The sequence below is a fragment of the Cydia strobilella genome, chromosome Z (genome assembly GCF_947568885.1).
Source record: "Cydia strobilella chromosome Z, ilCydStro3.1, whole genome shotgun sequence".
Classification (NCBI taxonomy): Eukaryota; Metazoa; Arthropoda; class Insecta; order Lepidoptera; family Tortricidae; genus Cydia; species Cydia strobilella.
In genome coordinates this window covers 33,053,637-33,070,558 of record NC_086068.1, presented here as the reverse complement: position 1 = coordinate 33,070,558, position 16,922 = coordinate 33,053,637, and the positions used below count along the sequence as shown (strand labels likewise).

General features: G+C 38.9%; 1 protein-coding gene across 4 annotated transcripts in view; it reads right to left on the bottom strand.

The window, feature by feature from the left end:
* LOC134754152 (diacylglycerol kinase eta) overlaps positions 1 to 16,922 on the bottom strand; it is a 259,912-nt gene that overhangs the window by 40,272 nt on the left and 202,718 nt on the right. For all 4 annotated transcript variants that reach the window (XM_063690255.1, XM_063690256.1, XM_063690257.1 and 1 more), the window contains 2 exons: positions 1,844 to 1,995; positions 102 to 1,586 (listed from right to left, as the gene is read on the bottom strand). In XM_063690255.1, coding sequence (XP_063546325.1) covers positions 102 to 1,586; positions 1,844 to 1,995 — 1,637 coding nt within the window. The remainder of the gene's footprint in view (positions 1 to 101; positions 1,587 to 1,843; positions 1,996 to 16,922) is intronic.

Below are 16,922 nucleotides of genomic sequence, written 5' to 3'. Positions count from 1 at the left end.
TACTAGCTTGATAGAAATAAATCGTTTAGAAGTTTCGTAAAGAGTAGTTAATTTGACTGGGTATACTAAATAACCTATTAAACACAACACGAACTACTTACTTGTCTGGTTCGCCAGGTTTGAATAGACTCCCACAGGAAATTCTTCTAGTTGCCGCTGGAGAACAACTCAGAAACTTTCCATATTCCGGATCCGAACCCAGTAACTTAGGGTTATCTGACTGCCTTCTTTCTCTATTTAAATCTAAGCCAGGTTCTGGCGAATTCACGCTGAGGGTGTCGTTGCCTTGCTCAAATATATCACTTAATACAGACGCCATTCGGCTTGCGCATGCTTTCAGACTCTTTTTATCCTCACTGTGGGATGGAGAAGGAGGTTCGACGACAACACTTACTTTAGGAAATGTAGAAACATTATCTACGTCAGTATCTGGGATATTTTTTTTGTCTAAATCGTCTAAAAAATGAGACATTGAAATGTTATTCTGAGATTGTTCGTCAGTTTTAGATGATTCGTCTAATTGTTTCAGTACCTCTGCTGTTTTAGGTATTAATAGTTTCATACTTTCGTTATCACTCCGGCACACTTTTCTAATACTTTTCTTCTTATGATGCCTTTTAAAAGATTTTCGGGCTATATCATTTCCTTCTTCAAAATGCGCCAAGCTGCAGTATTTTTTTTGTTCGTCCGGTTTACCAGAGTTTTCAATATAAAATACTTTGTTTTCAAAGCCAAATTTATCGATATCATTTTCTTTAGAAAAATTAGCTTTTGCATTATATTTTAATTTATTCTCCTTATTTTTTTCCAAACTTGGATTTCGACTGTCCATAGCTAAATCAGATACTGTGTCGGAAGTAAACAATGTTGTGTCATCTGTATAAGTTTCATTTTCACCATTTTTTCCCAACATGGCTAGTAGAACATCTTGTCCTAGCATAGAGCTTATGTCATCCACGATCGACTCACCGTGTAGTGTTTCAGAGTTTACATATGTCGTATCAGAAGCTTCAGGCGAGTCAATATGTCCAATTCCACCTAAACCTCCTATTTCATTGAGATCACTGGGTTTCGTTTCCATGATTTCAGACATTAGACTAAAATCATCACTCATATTTGAACCCTCTGAACTTGTGTCATCGTCGTCGTCATCATCGTCGTCATATAATTCCAAATCTACACTAGAGGGCCTTCTGTCTGGAGTGCATTCTCCGCTCCCTGCCATCACACACTGTATTAACTCTTGAAAGTGAACTTCGTCAGTATACGGTTTGTCTATATCAATAATAGTCAATTGGTCCGATTCATAAGTTTCTCCCTGTAATATCGAATCTCTCTTATCGCTAAGATCTGAGACAACCAAGTTTGGTATCATCAAGTTACTACTAATACTGGATTCCTGATCAGTGTCTGGCTCCGATTTGTGCAAATTTTTGCATGAGCTAGTATTACATGTCAGTAGGTTTGAGACTGATAGCCGAGCTTGACTTATCGTATTACTATGTTTTTGCTCTACCTTTTTATCCACATCCAAATTGAACATTGGAGTTATAAGTTTCACTATATCCTCGTCTACGTCCGGGATGCTGCAAAAAATGAACACGTTGCTATGAGCACACCTATAATTAAAATCCCCCAGTGTTTAATATAACACGTTAAAATATTTTACAAACACGTCCACTAGAAACTTGTCCAGCAAAATCATTCACGTGGTTCTGTCTTATTATGATGTACCTACATTAACATTATCCGGATGAGGCTGAAGGAAAAGGCTGATTTAACGCGTTATTTGTTACCTTGTTAATTATGTATAAATGTGCTAAAATATATTATACGTGCTCACTTATCAGGATGTAAAGAAGCGGCCGAGACAGCAGAAGTGGCCGAGGAGCGGCGGCTGTCGGCGAAAGCTCGTGGGACAGGTAATGTCGACGCCTCCACCTCGGCGCTCTCGCCGCCTCCGTCGCCTCCGCACGCTTCGCATAATGCTACACCCTGAATTTTTATTAAGATGCCTATTAGCCTCTACAAATGATGCGAATGAAAAACAATTGACGAATGAAAAAAAAAACAACCTACTTCTATCTATAAATAGGTATACTTATTTATTATAAGTACATCATGTGTTATTAGAATACAGGACAGATTGTTAAAATCGGTCAGAGATCCTGTGCCGCGAAAATGAAGTTACAACCATGGTATAGTATCTCTGAAGAGGAGTAATGTAATGCTGATAATAATGCCATCTCTGGGGTATGCTGGACATCTATTCCTCAGCCGTGGTGCCCTGCTGAGCTAAAAAGCGGTATCTCAATTGAAGATTGAATGCAAATAAGTACCTTAAATTTTAAACATAACGTTCCATATCCAGTTCACTCGTTTTTGAGATACCGCCTTTTAGCATAAGGAGGGCTGAGTGTGGCTAGATATCTTTCTTGTGTGTAGATGGTAGAAAACGAAATATATCAAACAAATGTCTAAGCAGGTAACTTAATCGTATTTAATTAAATCTAGAAGAATATTATTAAATGAACTAGGAAACAAATTAAATTTGAAACGTAAAAGTAGTTTTTTAATATGTAGTGCAAACACCGTACAATGATATGACGAATAAAAAACCAAATGACGTTTGGTTTGACGGGAAATTTTGAAATTATTTCTAAGTTGGTTTTTAATATAAATTCCGTTTAAACATATTTTTGATCAGATTTATGTTAAGATATTAACTAACAGCGTTTCTTTATATCACAAATAACCTTGTGAGTTGTGTTGAGTTGTGCTCTTACTCATTCAACCAAACCAACGCAGGCAAGATGAATTATTTATTATTTCATCTTTATCAAAAGCTTTGATAGAGGCTTCGGGCAAAGCATATTTATGAAATGTTGGCGATGGAACATGGAACATTGTAACATTTCAAATAACAACCGTTGAACTAGCACCATTCTTAGTGCCCGTAAGGCCCGTCTTTAGATACACGTTGCTCTGATTAACATAACTAAGATACTGTTTTCCGTGGTAGTAAGAGATCTTAGATCCCGTTTTCTAAGGGGACCTTGCATTTTTGAGACAAAGCAAACCGCTTGGAACAGGTGTTTCTGGGTGTGATCTGAGCTGATTTAGCCCGGTTGCCACGAGGTTCCCCCCAGCAGGTGGGCAGGGTCTATTATGTGGCTGATGCTGTAGCCCCAGGTCACACAAAAATTATGCTACGCACAGTGAATACGATGTTGTTGTTCTCGCAGTTGCATGTATATCACAATTGCCGGAGCTCCAGGAGTTATGGGTACATATTGGCACAGGAAAGAATGACCAGTTCCTCTCGTGCCATGCTATTGCATCTTCATTAGGTAACTTTTGTAGTTCCTCCATTAATTGTAAATAAAATAAATATGTCACCGCAGTACGAGACAGGTCATCTGGGCAATTGGTCACGTGCTGCAAACTTTCTTTAAATATATGATTTTATTTGTAACGCATAGATACGAGTATATAATTTATTTCACAGGACCAGAAAGGACAGTAGTCTTGGCATTCTTCCACGCCTTTTCAGGTTGCGACACTGTTTCTTTTTTGTGTGGAAAGGTGAAAAAAAGCGTATTTCAAGCTTGGAGGGCATATCCTGCTGTAACGGAGGGATTTAAATACGACAAACAAGGCAATATTGAGCAGGCGTTGCCAATATTGGAAAAAATTGTTATGGTCTTGTATCACAAGTAAGAGTCTTACATTTTTAAGTCTGGACAGATTTGAATTACGAGGTGTGAATTGATCCCCAGACAGTATTTTAACACTATGCATTTTGTTACTGATTTCAGATCAGGTACAAGTACGAGGTACGAGTGTAAATGAGTGCCGAAGAGTACTTTATATAATAAGAAATCTCCAGTTAGAGAATCTGCCTCCAACAGAAGATGCCCTACGTAAACATATTCTCCGTGCAGTTTACCAAGGAGGAGTTTGGGGAGGAGGTTTGGGGACAGATTATATCCTCTCAGCAACAGCTACCATGCCCTGCTGACTGGGGCTGGTCCAAACAAAATGGTTATTGGGAGCCCATATGGACAAGCCGACCTGCGGTGGCTGCTGCTTGTTTGGAGATTATTCGTTGCCGCTGCAAAAAAAATGAGCAAGGAGGTGCAACTGCGTTAAAAAAACTAAAATGTACGGACCTATGTGCATGTAGTGGCAATTGCGAACAATAGATATCTAATTTTAACCCGCATTTTTTGTCAAACATCTAACTATGGTAATTTTATCACATTTATAATAACTACTGGCGAAAGTTTTCGCAACATCTTTATTTATATATTTAATTTATATTTGTATATATAGTTCTTATATATATATATATATATATATATACTAACTATATATATATAGGCCTATATATAGGTGGCCTAGGGGTTCATGGCGTTAGCCGCGATAGCTAGACGCCGGTTCGAATCCGGCCTTCACCACTGGAGGGCTTCGTCACTTTTTCTTTAATATATGACATCTATTACAGTTTTTAATTTATATATAGTAGTGTGACTACTTTAAAAAACACAAATCAAAATATTTAATAAAATAATTTGATTTGTTCCCAAACTTGTTTATATATATATAGTTGACTAACTATATATATATATATATATATATATAGTTAGTCAAGCAAATCTTTTCAGTAGAAAAAGGCGGAAAATTTATAAAATGTAGGCGCGAAGGGATATCGTCCCATATAAAATTTGAATTTAGCGCCTTTTTCTGCTGACATGATTTACCTGACCAACTATATATCACGTCCAGAAGTAATTTATTAATGTAATTTACAACCAGAAGAATAACAACTTATCAGAAATCATCTAAACATACTTAAAAATACTAAAAGCTGCATATCGCTCTTACAACGCGGGTACGCCGCGCGACACAAAACATTTTTTCTAGAGCAAATCGCCATAATTTTAATTTTGTAGAGGATTTTCGAAAAAAAAAACTCTAAAGAAAATTATTGCATTTCGAATTTCTCGTATTTTTTGTATAAGTGAGTGAAAATTTAGTCACAGAAATGAATTCTTCGTCCTCGAATTATACGAAAAAGACACCAAACTTGATATATTTGCTAGATGTATGTAGATATAAAGCTTAGAGTGAGGCGCGCCGGAGGCACTTTTCCCCCCCCTCCCCTGCCCAGCTGCCGGGGGGACCTCGTGGCAACCGGGCTAAATCAGCTCAGATCACCCCCAGAAACATCTTTTCCAAACGGTTTGCTTTGTCTCAAAAATGCAAGGTGGTGGACCTAAGATCTCCTGCTATGGCTAGGTCATAATCTGATAAATCAACTACAACCTGCCAAAATTGGAAAGACCTACATCTAATGACAAAATCCAACCACAATACGTTTACCTTTGTCGACATTTTGCATGAATTACATCCTGATTCACTGATTTCTTGTTACCTAACATTAAATGTGACAATAGCACACCTTTAAAATGCATGCTCAACACTTGTCCTGTTTCGCTATAAAATAATCTTTTTATAATTTTGATAACATCTTAACTGTAAATATATTTTCAGGTATTAAAAAGCTTCCAGAATAAAGTTGCGACACGGCAGGTATCTTGCTTTTCTTCGATAAGTTTTTCGATTTTGTCAATGGCAATTTCAGTGAACCTAAAAAAGGAAAAATCTACCTATGCGCTGTAACCCAGATGACCGCACCACAAATTGTGGATAAAAAGCTGGAATGTTCTAAAAACTATGAAATATGCGACCAAAAATGGATCTAAATTAAATTAATACAAAGTTGGATCAAACTATCAATGAAGCTTTCCAAGTTATTTTGGGATCAAGAAGAAGAAATGAAATAGGTTGCCTCTGATTATCATTTAAAACACTAGTACTATGCCTTATGGGAAACGGTCGAAGAGATAGTTCAGATCCGGAAACCGCTACCAAATTTTAGTATGTGTACTGTTGGGCATGGTACTGGGTCTCCAAAACTGCCGGGAGACAGCGGCGCCGGCCATCTACTTCAGCGGAATGACGTCGTCAAAATGACTCCCGCCTCGTTGCGAATATTGCATTTTGCACCCAAACTATGCATTGCACATACACGTGTGGGGTATTAAACGAAAGCCAATAAAACATTATATATTTCACCAATACACTATGTACCAAAATATACAATAGTTTAAGAGAAATTTAAAATAAATCAAAATGATGAAAAAAAAAATCGATTATTTGGGTTTTTCAACCAAACCAAAAGTCGGACGTTAAAGCAATGTACTACAAAATTAAAGCTGATGTCTCAAGCCATACATTGATATCAAAATAATCAAAATCAGACCTAGCAACCGAATCACACGTACTTCCTAAAATAAATTTTCTTTAAAATAGAATATTTCTATCTACTAATGTTTTGATTCTGTGAAAGTACCAAGAAAGTACCCATTTATTCATAGACATCGTTTAGCCGTTAATATTTCTCTGTGGAGACCGCGGACCACGGGCTGCGCCAAGAAGGAGCGCCGTTCCACGGCCGGCAGGCTGACATGACAGGTTGTCAAATCAAAATATCAACAAATACCTATGTTTATGTGAAATTCAAGTAATATTTTTAATATGTTGTACACAAGACGATTTTTTCGTATCCGATATCCGATGGAGCAATCAACGGATAACCAGACCGGTTTGGTGTAACCAGAGCCGGTTGTCAATATGTGCTTTATAAGTGGAGTGCAGTTGTTCTTCCTAAGTTCCAAGCGTACTTACTTGAAGTTAAATCGTTGTGCTCGCCTGTGATCCTACATTTCTTTTATATCCTTTTTATTTTAATTGTATTAATTAAGTAGTTTTAAAGTAGGTACATATTTCATGTCCCTATCCGCAACCAATGCTGTCGCCCCTACTACGTCGTTGGATATAAATGTACGCTGCCCTCAATGTCCCCATCTCGGTTATTTCATAGGTTCAAAAGGCTTAAACATCCACATCGGTAAAAAACACAAACCTCAGGTCTCATGTTCGGCCCCTGTTATATCCGTTCCTCCATCGGCACCTAACTCACAACCACAATCCCCACCCTCCGACACACCTTTTTGGCAAACTCTTAGCAACTTCAAAAGTACCCTCCCTATTGTTAAACGTATACCCAGAGGCGCTCGCGTCGCAGTTTCTAAACGCCTCGCTGAAACTATAAAAAACACAGTGAGTGAAAATTCAAAACATGCCTGGGAAGAACTTTCAACATTTTCATTCAGAGTTATTCACGTTAATGTCGACGATAACTCTCATAAATCACTTACCGCTAAAATTAAGGAAAACTGCTGCCATGATTCTCACATTCATCACACTACTCGTGAATACACAACCAATCGAAATATATGTAAAATAGTAGAGAGCAAGGTAGCCGATGTTGACATCAGGGGAGCCGCTCGCATTATATTCTCTAACGACGTATTAGCACCTAATAGCACAGATACACTTTCAGGCCTAGCTAATAAACACCCACCTCCAGCAGCCAGCTCCATCCTGCCCGACCCTCCCCAACCCAGTGACTTACCGCTTAAGGCTACAGCAGAAGACGTCCTAGGAGCCGTCATGTCGTTCCCGAATGGCCCAGCTGGCGGTCTAGACGGCCTCACGCCGCAGCATCTAAAGGACATGTTAAGTAGTGCCTGCAACGGAACGCGTGACGAGCTCCTTATACAGCTTACGTCACTCGTTAACCTTATGTTGCGAGGGGAAGTACCTGCGGACGTAATCGACATCCTCTATGGTGCCAACCTATGCGCCCTACAAAAAAAAGAAGGCGGCATACGTCCAATCGCTGTTGGATCCACTTTTCGCCGTCTGACTGCGAAAATAGCCTGCCGTGCCATTCTTGAAAAACTAGGTAAATATTTTAGTCCTCTTCAACTGGGTTTTGGGTCCAAAAGCGGGTGCGAAGCCGCCGTTCACGCCGTGCGTACTTACGTGGAGCGTCAGGCGGGCGAGGTGCTGCTGAAGGTGGATGTAACAAATGCCTTCAATTCCGTAGACCGAGGCGCCCTGCTGACCCAAATCAAGGAAAAAATTCCAGAAACATTCAATTTTCTTTGGCAATGCTACAGTTTACCTACCAAACTTCTATATAAATCCAATCTTTTGGCCTCCTCCGTTGGTTGTCAGCACGTCAGCAGGGCGACCCCCTAGGCCCAGCCATTTTCAGCCTCGCCATCCAACCTATCATCAAAAATCTAAATTCTAAATTAAATATCTGGTACCTTGACGACGGAACCCTTGGAGGTGACGCTAAGACCGTTTTAGCCGATTTACAGAAACTAACATCTGACCTAAAAACTATTGGCTTAACTTTAAACTTCTCTAAATGCGAACTCTTTATCTCAAACTCATCTCCTGACTGCCAAAGTATAGCGGATGACTTTGCTCTGATAGCCCCCGGAATCAAAGTAACCAGCGAAACTGAGCTTCACCTCCTCGGCTGCCCGATTTTAGATCAATCTTTCGACCAATATGTCAATGACAAAATTCTAAATTTCAGATCTGTTTCGGAACGTCTTTTAGAAATCAATATGCATACCGCCTATTCCATCATTCGACACTGCCTTTTTGTACCCAAATTCACCTACGTTCTCCGCTGCAGCCACCTCTGGAAGCATCCCAGTCTACTCCTAAAACTAGATTTGCTAATTGAGGACACTTTGGCATCAGTCCTCAACATACGTTTCGAAGAAAGGTCCTGGACCCAGGCTACTCTACCGGTTCGGCACGGTGGCCTGGGCATCCGCAAAATTTCTAGTGTTTCGCTGCCAGCCTTCTTGTCCTCGGTGCATAGTGCTCAAAATTTAATTTCGAGAATTTTAACCCCTTCTCTCGGGGCCATAGAGGCAGCACATTGCACCTAGGCCAAGAATGTTTGGTCACTAACCTGTGGCAACACAGACCCACCTGACAATCCCTGCTCGCAGAGGCAATGGGACGAGCCGATCTGCCGTCTAGTACGGAATAATCTTGTTGATACGTCAACTGGTACGTCAGATCGAGCTCGTCTTGCTGCCACTGCAGAGTGGGAGTCGGGTCTGTGGTTGCAGGCTCTACCCTCACCATCCATAGGCACCCTAATAGACAATTCCACATTTCGACTGGCGACCTGTTTGCGTTTAGGGACTATAACTAACGTCCCCCATCGCTGCCGCTGTGGTGCCATGGTGGACAGCCATGGGCATCATGGACTTTCTTGTGGCAGAAGCGCCGGCCGCATACCCCGACACGCCAGCATCAACGATGTCATCCGAAGGGCCTTTGTCAGTGTCAAAGTTCCAGCCATTCTCGAGTCCGTTGGATTGGCAAGGGACGATGGCAAGAGGCCCGACGGTATGACTCTGGTGCCTTGGGCGTTGGGACGGCCTCTAGTTTGGGATGCCACGTGCGTTGACACCCTCGCGCCGTCCCATCTTCCGGGCACCAGCAGTGTTGCTGGTCATGCCGCGTCCACGGCCGAAGACCTCAAACGCCGCAAATACGCCACCCTAGGCAGTAGTTACCTTTTTGAGGCGTTTGGGGTCGAAACGCTGGGGCCGTGGGGACCAAGCGCGCGTCGGCTCTACAAGGACCTAGCGTCGCGCCTTATAGATGCCACAGGTGACCAGAGGGCTGGCCAGTATTTTGCTCAAAGGATAAGCATTGCCATTCAACGTGGCAATGCGGCCAGTCTTCTGGGCACACTGCCCATTGGCAGTGACTTGGGGGACGTTTTTTATTTATAAAGTCTTACTTTAAGTTTATTTGTAGTTTTTAATATTATTATTTTTAAGTTTATTTATAGTTTACTGTTAATATTGAATAAATGACTAAAATTCTTAAAATCAAATCAGACCAAAAATGTGAAAATTATGCATCAAAATGACAAATTTGCTAGAACTGCATGAAAGTTAAAAAAATCGAAATTGGTCATTTTCAGGATAATCCGCATAAGCTTCTAGTATGTTATTAGCAATATAAAAGGGATCATAAAACTGCTGGGAGACAATCTCTATAGTGCCTGAGTGACAAATAATGGCGTCATACATGTGACCGCTGCCGAAATTTGCAAAATCTAAATTATAACTATACCATGAGTCATACATACACGTGTGCTATATCAAACGACAGGTTATTAAATATATTATGATTCTTTAATACATTATTTATAAAAACAATGTATATTTTAGGAGCTACAAACAAAGAAAAACCACTTTTTTTTGAGAAAAGTTCGTTTATATATATTTTATAGCTCAACTAAAAACGTTATAACAATGTTGCGTCTAATATAAAAGAAACCAGTTATTCACCTATACGTCACAGCTTAATTTTTTTTATTTCCGATGAAAACTGTGGAAGTTGTAACAAAAAAACTAAAGCGCGCCAACAATTCTACCTTAATGCGCTCATATTATGCAAAGAATAGTCCTAATTATGGGGTATTAAATGAAAGAACATTACATAAAATACATGAAATAGTATTTTATACAATCGTGATATAATAGAGAGCTTTTCAGTCGAGTACCGTGTTTAAGCAACGAAGCTTGCTGAGTTGCTTAACTAAGGTACGAGATTGAAAAGCTTGATTATATCACTATTGTATACAATACTTTTTCTACGAGACAAAAAAATAATACTTTCAACTAGTAGAATCATACCACCAAACCAAACCAAAACCAAAAGTACCTATACAGCTAAGATACGCGAGCTGCCGCAGCCCGCGATACCTTCATCTTCATACTCGTGCGCGCCCCGGCCGCGGCCGCCGCGGGCCCGGCGCCCCCGGCGGGTTGGTCAACGACACCTTCTCGTAACTCATGAGGTACTGGTACCTGCTCCGCGCTAAATTCAATTTTAAGACAGTTTTTTTCTCGATTTTGGCCACCGTAGCCTATGGAGACTAACAAGCAACGCTAAGCGGTTTTCGTAGGGTATGTATGTTGCTATATAAAGGGTGTCACATGCACGTTTCTGACTTATGAAGCAATTGTTTCTACTACAACATAAAACAAAATGTTTTTGTTGGCCAACCAATCACAAAGCAGTGCGACGCAGCAGCGTGTTTAAGTAGACTAATTTTCTTTGAATCGAGTCTCCTTAAACAAGAAATATTTTATTAAAATGTATGAAGTTCCATTTTCAAAATTTTTATAATTGACTAAACCGTATCGATAAAATTCTTATACTTGAGTCGGAAGTGCCATAGACTATACAACGTTGAAAAGAATAAGGTTGTAGTGTTGCGTGTGAAGTTGTAAGATTATACTCGACGAGTAGAAAAACGACATTTTGGAGTGGAATCATAATTTATAAAATGTATTTGAAAAAAAAATTAAATAAAAATATTGACAGAAGCAAGTACAAAATAGGTGTTGAAGTCCCTGACTTCTGAGCTAGGTAAAAAAAACCTGTTACAAAAGTCAGTGTCCTCTCCCAGACAAACGAAATAGGCAGAATTTACTGTCTACGTGTGATGTATTGTTTACATGGAACTACTGAACTGATTTTGATAAATGAGGCGTCAATTCATTCGCCTTTGTAGCCCAGGTGCATAAAACTTAAATATTAACCGACTTTCAAAGGAGGAGATTAGGTACGAAAAGAAACCGTTGTTTTGCTTATTTATCAAACAAGTTCAATTTATAAATTATAATTCCACTCCAAAATATCGTTTTCATGTGTTTTATGTAATGTCCTTTCATTTAATACCCGATACTTAGTACTATTCTTTGCATAATATGAGCGCATTAAGGAAGAATTGTTGGCGCGCTTTAGTTTTTTTTTACAACTTCCACAGTTTTCATCGAAAATCAAAAATAAAGCAGTAACCTAAACCTGAATAACTGTTTTATCTAATAGTATAAGCAATATTTTATTAACGTTTTTAGTTTAGATATAACTTCGATATACACCTACTTTTTTCATAAAAAGTGGTATTGCTTTGTTTATAGCTCTTAAACCAAAAAATTTTTTGCAAACAATGTATAGATGAATCATAATACATTTAATAACCTTTCATTACATGTAGCACACGTGTATGTGTGACTCATGGTATAGCTATAATTTACATTTTGCGAATTTCGGCAGTGAATATCTGTATGACGTCATTATTTGTTACACAGGGACAATAGAGACGGTCTCCCGACAGTTTTAGAATCCAGGTCATATTGTTAATAATATACTAGAAGCTTATGCGGATTCTCTGGAATATGACCAATTTGGTTTTATTTAACTTTAAGGCATTTGTATGGGCGAATACCTACATTTTGATGGATAATTTCCACAATTTTGATTAGATTGTAATTTTTTTGATATTAATGTAAGGCTTGAGACGTCATCTTTAATATTGTAGTACATTGCTGTAACGTCCGACTTTTTGTTTAGTTGTAAAACCCAAATAATCGTATTATTTTTTCCACCATTCTGATTTCTTTGTAATTTGCACTAAATATTGCTGTATAATTTGAGACACGGTGTATGAATAAAATATAGAACATTTAATTGGCTTTCAGTTAATACCCCACACGTGTATATGCAATGCAAACTTTGGGTGTAATATGCAATATTCGCAACGAGGCGGGAGTCATTTTGATGACGTCATTCCGCTGAAGTAGATGGCCGGCGCCGCTGTCTCCCGGCAGTTTTGGAGACCGAATAACATGCCCAACAACATACTAAAAGTTGGTAGCGGTTTCCGGATCTGAACTATATTCCCATAAGGCAGTGCACTACATAGTCAGGAAATAAATTGTTACATACTATATGTATACCTACTCGCTGTTAAGATATTTTCACGCTGTATTTGCATTTGTCTTAGTTACATGGAATGGAACGTATGTAAATAAGTAGGTACTTATAAATAATATATTGTACTTGATTCAACATAAGTTTTTATTTATTTATTCTGAAAAACTGATTTTTCTACTCGTCGAGTATAATATGCTCGCAGAACTGATGGCAGGTGGGGCCGGAAGGTTCTGGAGTGGCGTCCGCGTACCGGAAGACGAACTGCGGGTAGGCCTCCAACGAGATGGAGCGACGACCTGGTGAAGGTCGCGGGAATTCGGTGGTTGCGAGCGGCACAGGATCGGTCGGAGTGGCAAGCCTTGGGGGAGGCCTATGTCCAGCAGTGGACGTCTATCGGCTGACATGATGATGATGATGATGATGAGTATAATCTGTGTATTACAACTTCATATGCAACACTACAACCTTACTCTTTTCAACGTTAGATAGTCTATGGCACTTCCGACTCAAGCATAAGAATTTTATCGATACGGTTTAGTTAATTATAACTTTTTTTTCTACTTGTCGAGTATAATCTGTGTATTTACAACTTCACATGCAACACTACAACCTTACTCTTTTCATCGTTGGATAGTCTATGGCACTTCCGACTTAAGCATAAGAATTTTATCGATACGGTTTAGTCAATTATAAAAAATTTGAAAATAGAACTTCGTACATTTCGATAAAATATTTCTTGTTTAAGGAGACTCGATTCAATGCAAATTAGCCTACTTAAACACGCTGCTGCGTCGCATCTGCTTTGTGATTGGTTGGCCAACAAAAACATTTATATTTTATGTTGTAGTAGAAACAATTGCTTCATAAGTCAGAAACGGGCATGTGACACCCTTCATATAGCAACATCCATACCCTACGAAAACCGCTTAGCGTTGCTTGTTAGTCTCCACAGGCTACGGTGGCCAAAATGGAGAAAAAACTGTCTTAAAACTGAATTTAGCAAGGAGCAGGTACCAGGGCCTCATGAGTTACGAGGAGGTGTCGTTGACCAATCCGCCGGGGGCGCCGGGCCCGGCGGCTGGTGCGCGTACGAGTATGAAGGTATCGCGGGCTGCGGCAGCTCGCGTATCTTAGCTGTATACTTTTGGTTTGTTTACCTAGTATATATATGATTCTACTAGTTGAAAGTATTATTTTTTTGTCTCGTAGAAAAAGTATTGTATACAATAGTGATATAATCAAGCTTTTCAATCTCGTACCTTAACTTAAGCAACTCAGCAAGCTTCGTTGCTTAAACACGGTACTCGACTGAAAAGCTCTCTATTATATCACGATTGTATAAAATACTATTTAAATAGAACTTCATACATTTCGATAAAATATTTCTTGTTTAAGGAGACTCGATTCAATGCAAATTAGCCTACTTAAACACGCTGCTGCGTCGCACTGCTTTGTGATTGGTTGGCCAATAAAAACATTTTATTTTATGTTGTAGTAGAAAGAACTGCTTCATAAGTCAGAAACGCGAAAGTGACACCCTTCATATAGCAACATCCATACCCTACGAAAACCGCTTAGCGTTGCTTGTTAGTCTCCATAGGCTACGGTGGCCAAAATCGAGAAAAAAACAGTCTTAAAATTGAATTTAGCAAGGAGCAGGTACCAGGGCCTCATGAGTTACAAGGAGGTGTCGTTGATAAACCCGCCGGGGGCGCCGAGCCCGGCGGCCGGGGCGCGTACGAGTATGAAGGTATCGCGGGCTGCGGCAGCTCGCGTATCTTAGCTGTATACTTTTGGTTTGTTTACCTATATGATAAAAAATAATACTTTCAACTAGTAAGTTGAAAGTATTATTTTTTTGTCTCGTAGAAAAAGTATTGTATACAATAGTGATATAATCAAGCTTTTCAATCTCGTACCTTACTTAAGCAACTCAGCAAGCTTCGTTGCTTAAACGCGGTACTCCACTGAAAAGCTCTCTATTATATCACGATTGTATAAAATACTATTATGTAGTTTTCTAAGCATATACAATGGAATTTGGTACGACAAAGAAAACTACATAAATCAGTTTCCAATATTAAAATTGTTACTTGTAGGTAAAGAACCCATAAGTATGTGTGTGAGTGTGTACATGTGTGCGTGTTTACTGCATATACAGTCTCATTAGTTGAGAGCAGGACCGCTAGGGGCAGCACTAGTAGAGACGTGAACGTGAAATATCCGAGTTTCTTATCTATTACAGTAATAACATATACTAATCTATGGTTACAACTATCCAAACTTCTTTATTATGATACTCGGCATTCGCAAATTTAAAGTAAATAAAGCACATTTTTTTTTCAATAAACCATGGCTACTTACCACGCCTTGCGCGAGAAGATATCGGCGCAACTTTGCTTGTAATAATCGCGCTGGGGCCCATTTCTCAAAACTTATTACACTAATAATACTAGTCCATGGACTAATATTTTTTACAAGTTTACTAGTCTGAGTTTCTTGACGCTACAATAATAAAATATTAGTTATTAGTTGCCAACTAATAAATATTAGCTAATATTATTAGAGTCCATTTGGTTTTGGTTTCATGAATAAAAATTAAATAAACTACATTAGTAAAAAAAGTTAAAAGCTACTAGTCTCGGAAGGTTTGTAAAAAATATTAGCCCAAAGTATTTGTGGCAAATTAAATAACGAAAAACAAATTTACAAAATGTGGACTGATTCGGAAGGTTCCGACGACGGCGAAGAAGAATTAATAATAGTTCGCCGTCGTCGAGTTTTTTTGAATAGAAATACGTACGAACTATTTGAATCTACGTTTCAGTTTAATGAAAGATTTCGATTGAGAAGCACAAAAATGGAAAGTTTCTAAAGAAACTTCGTTATATATTTTTTTTTCTTTAATATATGACATCTATTACAGTATTTAGAGTATCTTTGGCTTCTAAAATGATCCTAAGAGCCATTAACTTGAGATCCATTTTAATTTATAATGTAAGTATAAAATCGTAATCGAAACCACACAGTTCTCTATTATCGCCAATGTACAAACGTCAAAAGAAAACGGGTGAAAAAATGGCGGGAACTTTTCCCGCCAGTTTTAATAGGTAAAGTAGGCATGGGTATTGAATCATTCAGCCTAGCCAGACTAATATTTATTACTAGCCTACGGTTATTAGTTACCAGTCTTGTAATTTTTTTTGAGAAACAGAAATTATCAGAACTAATATTATTTTTGCTAGTAACTAATATACTTGTAAACTAATATTTACGAGAAATAGGCCCCTGGTCGCAATATTTGTGGTGCCTCTTCAGTTGGTGGTGATTCCAATTCGCAATGTTAGATGGTTTTTTAACCGACTTCAATTTCATAGGAGGAGGTTCTGTATTCGGTTGTGGCTATTTTATGTATGTTCGCCGATTACTCCGAGACCCGTGGTCCGATTTGAGTAATTCTTTTTTTGTTCGAAAGGAGCTACATCCAAGTTGGTCCCATATTAATCTGGTTCTGATCTGATGATGGGATCCCTGAAGAATTGAGGGAACTCCTCAATATTTAAAGGCACACTTGAGCATTTTCTCTCGAAAACGACCAATTTGATGAAGTGGAGCTGATGATGATGATTGTTTTAATGATAATGATTTCAGCGATTACTCCGGCACCCATGATCCGATTTGAGTAATTAATTCTTTATCTGTTTAAAAGAAGTTACCTCCAAGGTTTCTTCGTAACATTTTTGGTTTTGGTTAATCTGATGATGGAATCCGTGAGGAATTGAGGGAACTCCTCAATTTTAAAGGCACGTGTATGGTGATTTCGGTGTTTTCTAAAGTAACTCAAGCATTTCCTCCCAAAAACCACCAATTTGATGTAGTGCAACTGTAGCCTAACCACGAGTTTAACACTAAATATTCGCTAGCGTCTTCGTAACTTTGTACACTAATATGTCAGTACGAGCGAGATGCATAAACAGTAAGTTACGCACACGATAGCGAATATATCAATGTCAAACTCGTGGTAAGGCTACTGATGATGAAGACCACGGACGATATGTGGAACTTCCCTCGTCTGTGTATTATGATTTTTGATGTAGGTAGTGTTGGAAACAACCAGAGACTGAGAGGTGAGGGGTAGGTATGAGAGGTGAAGGTAGCGGGTATTAGTGTTT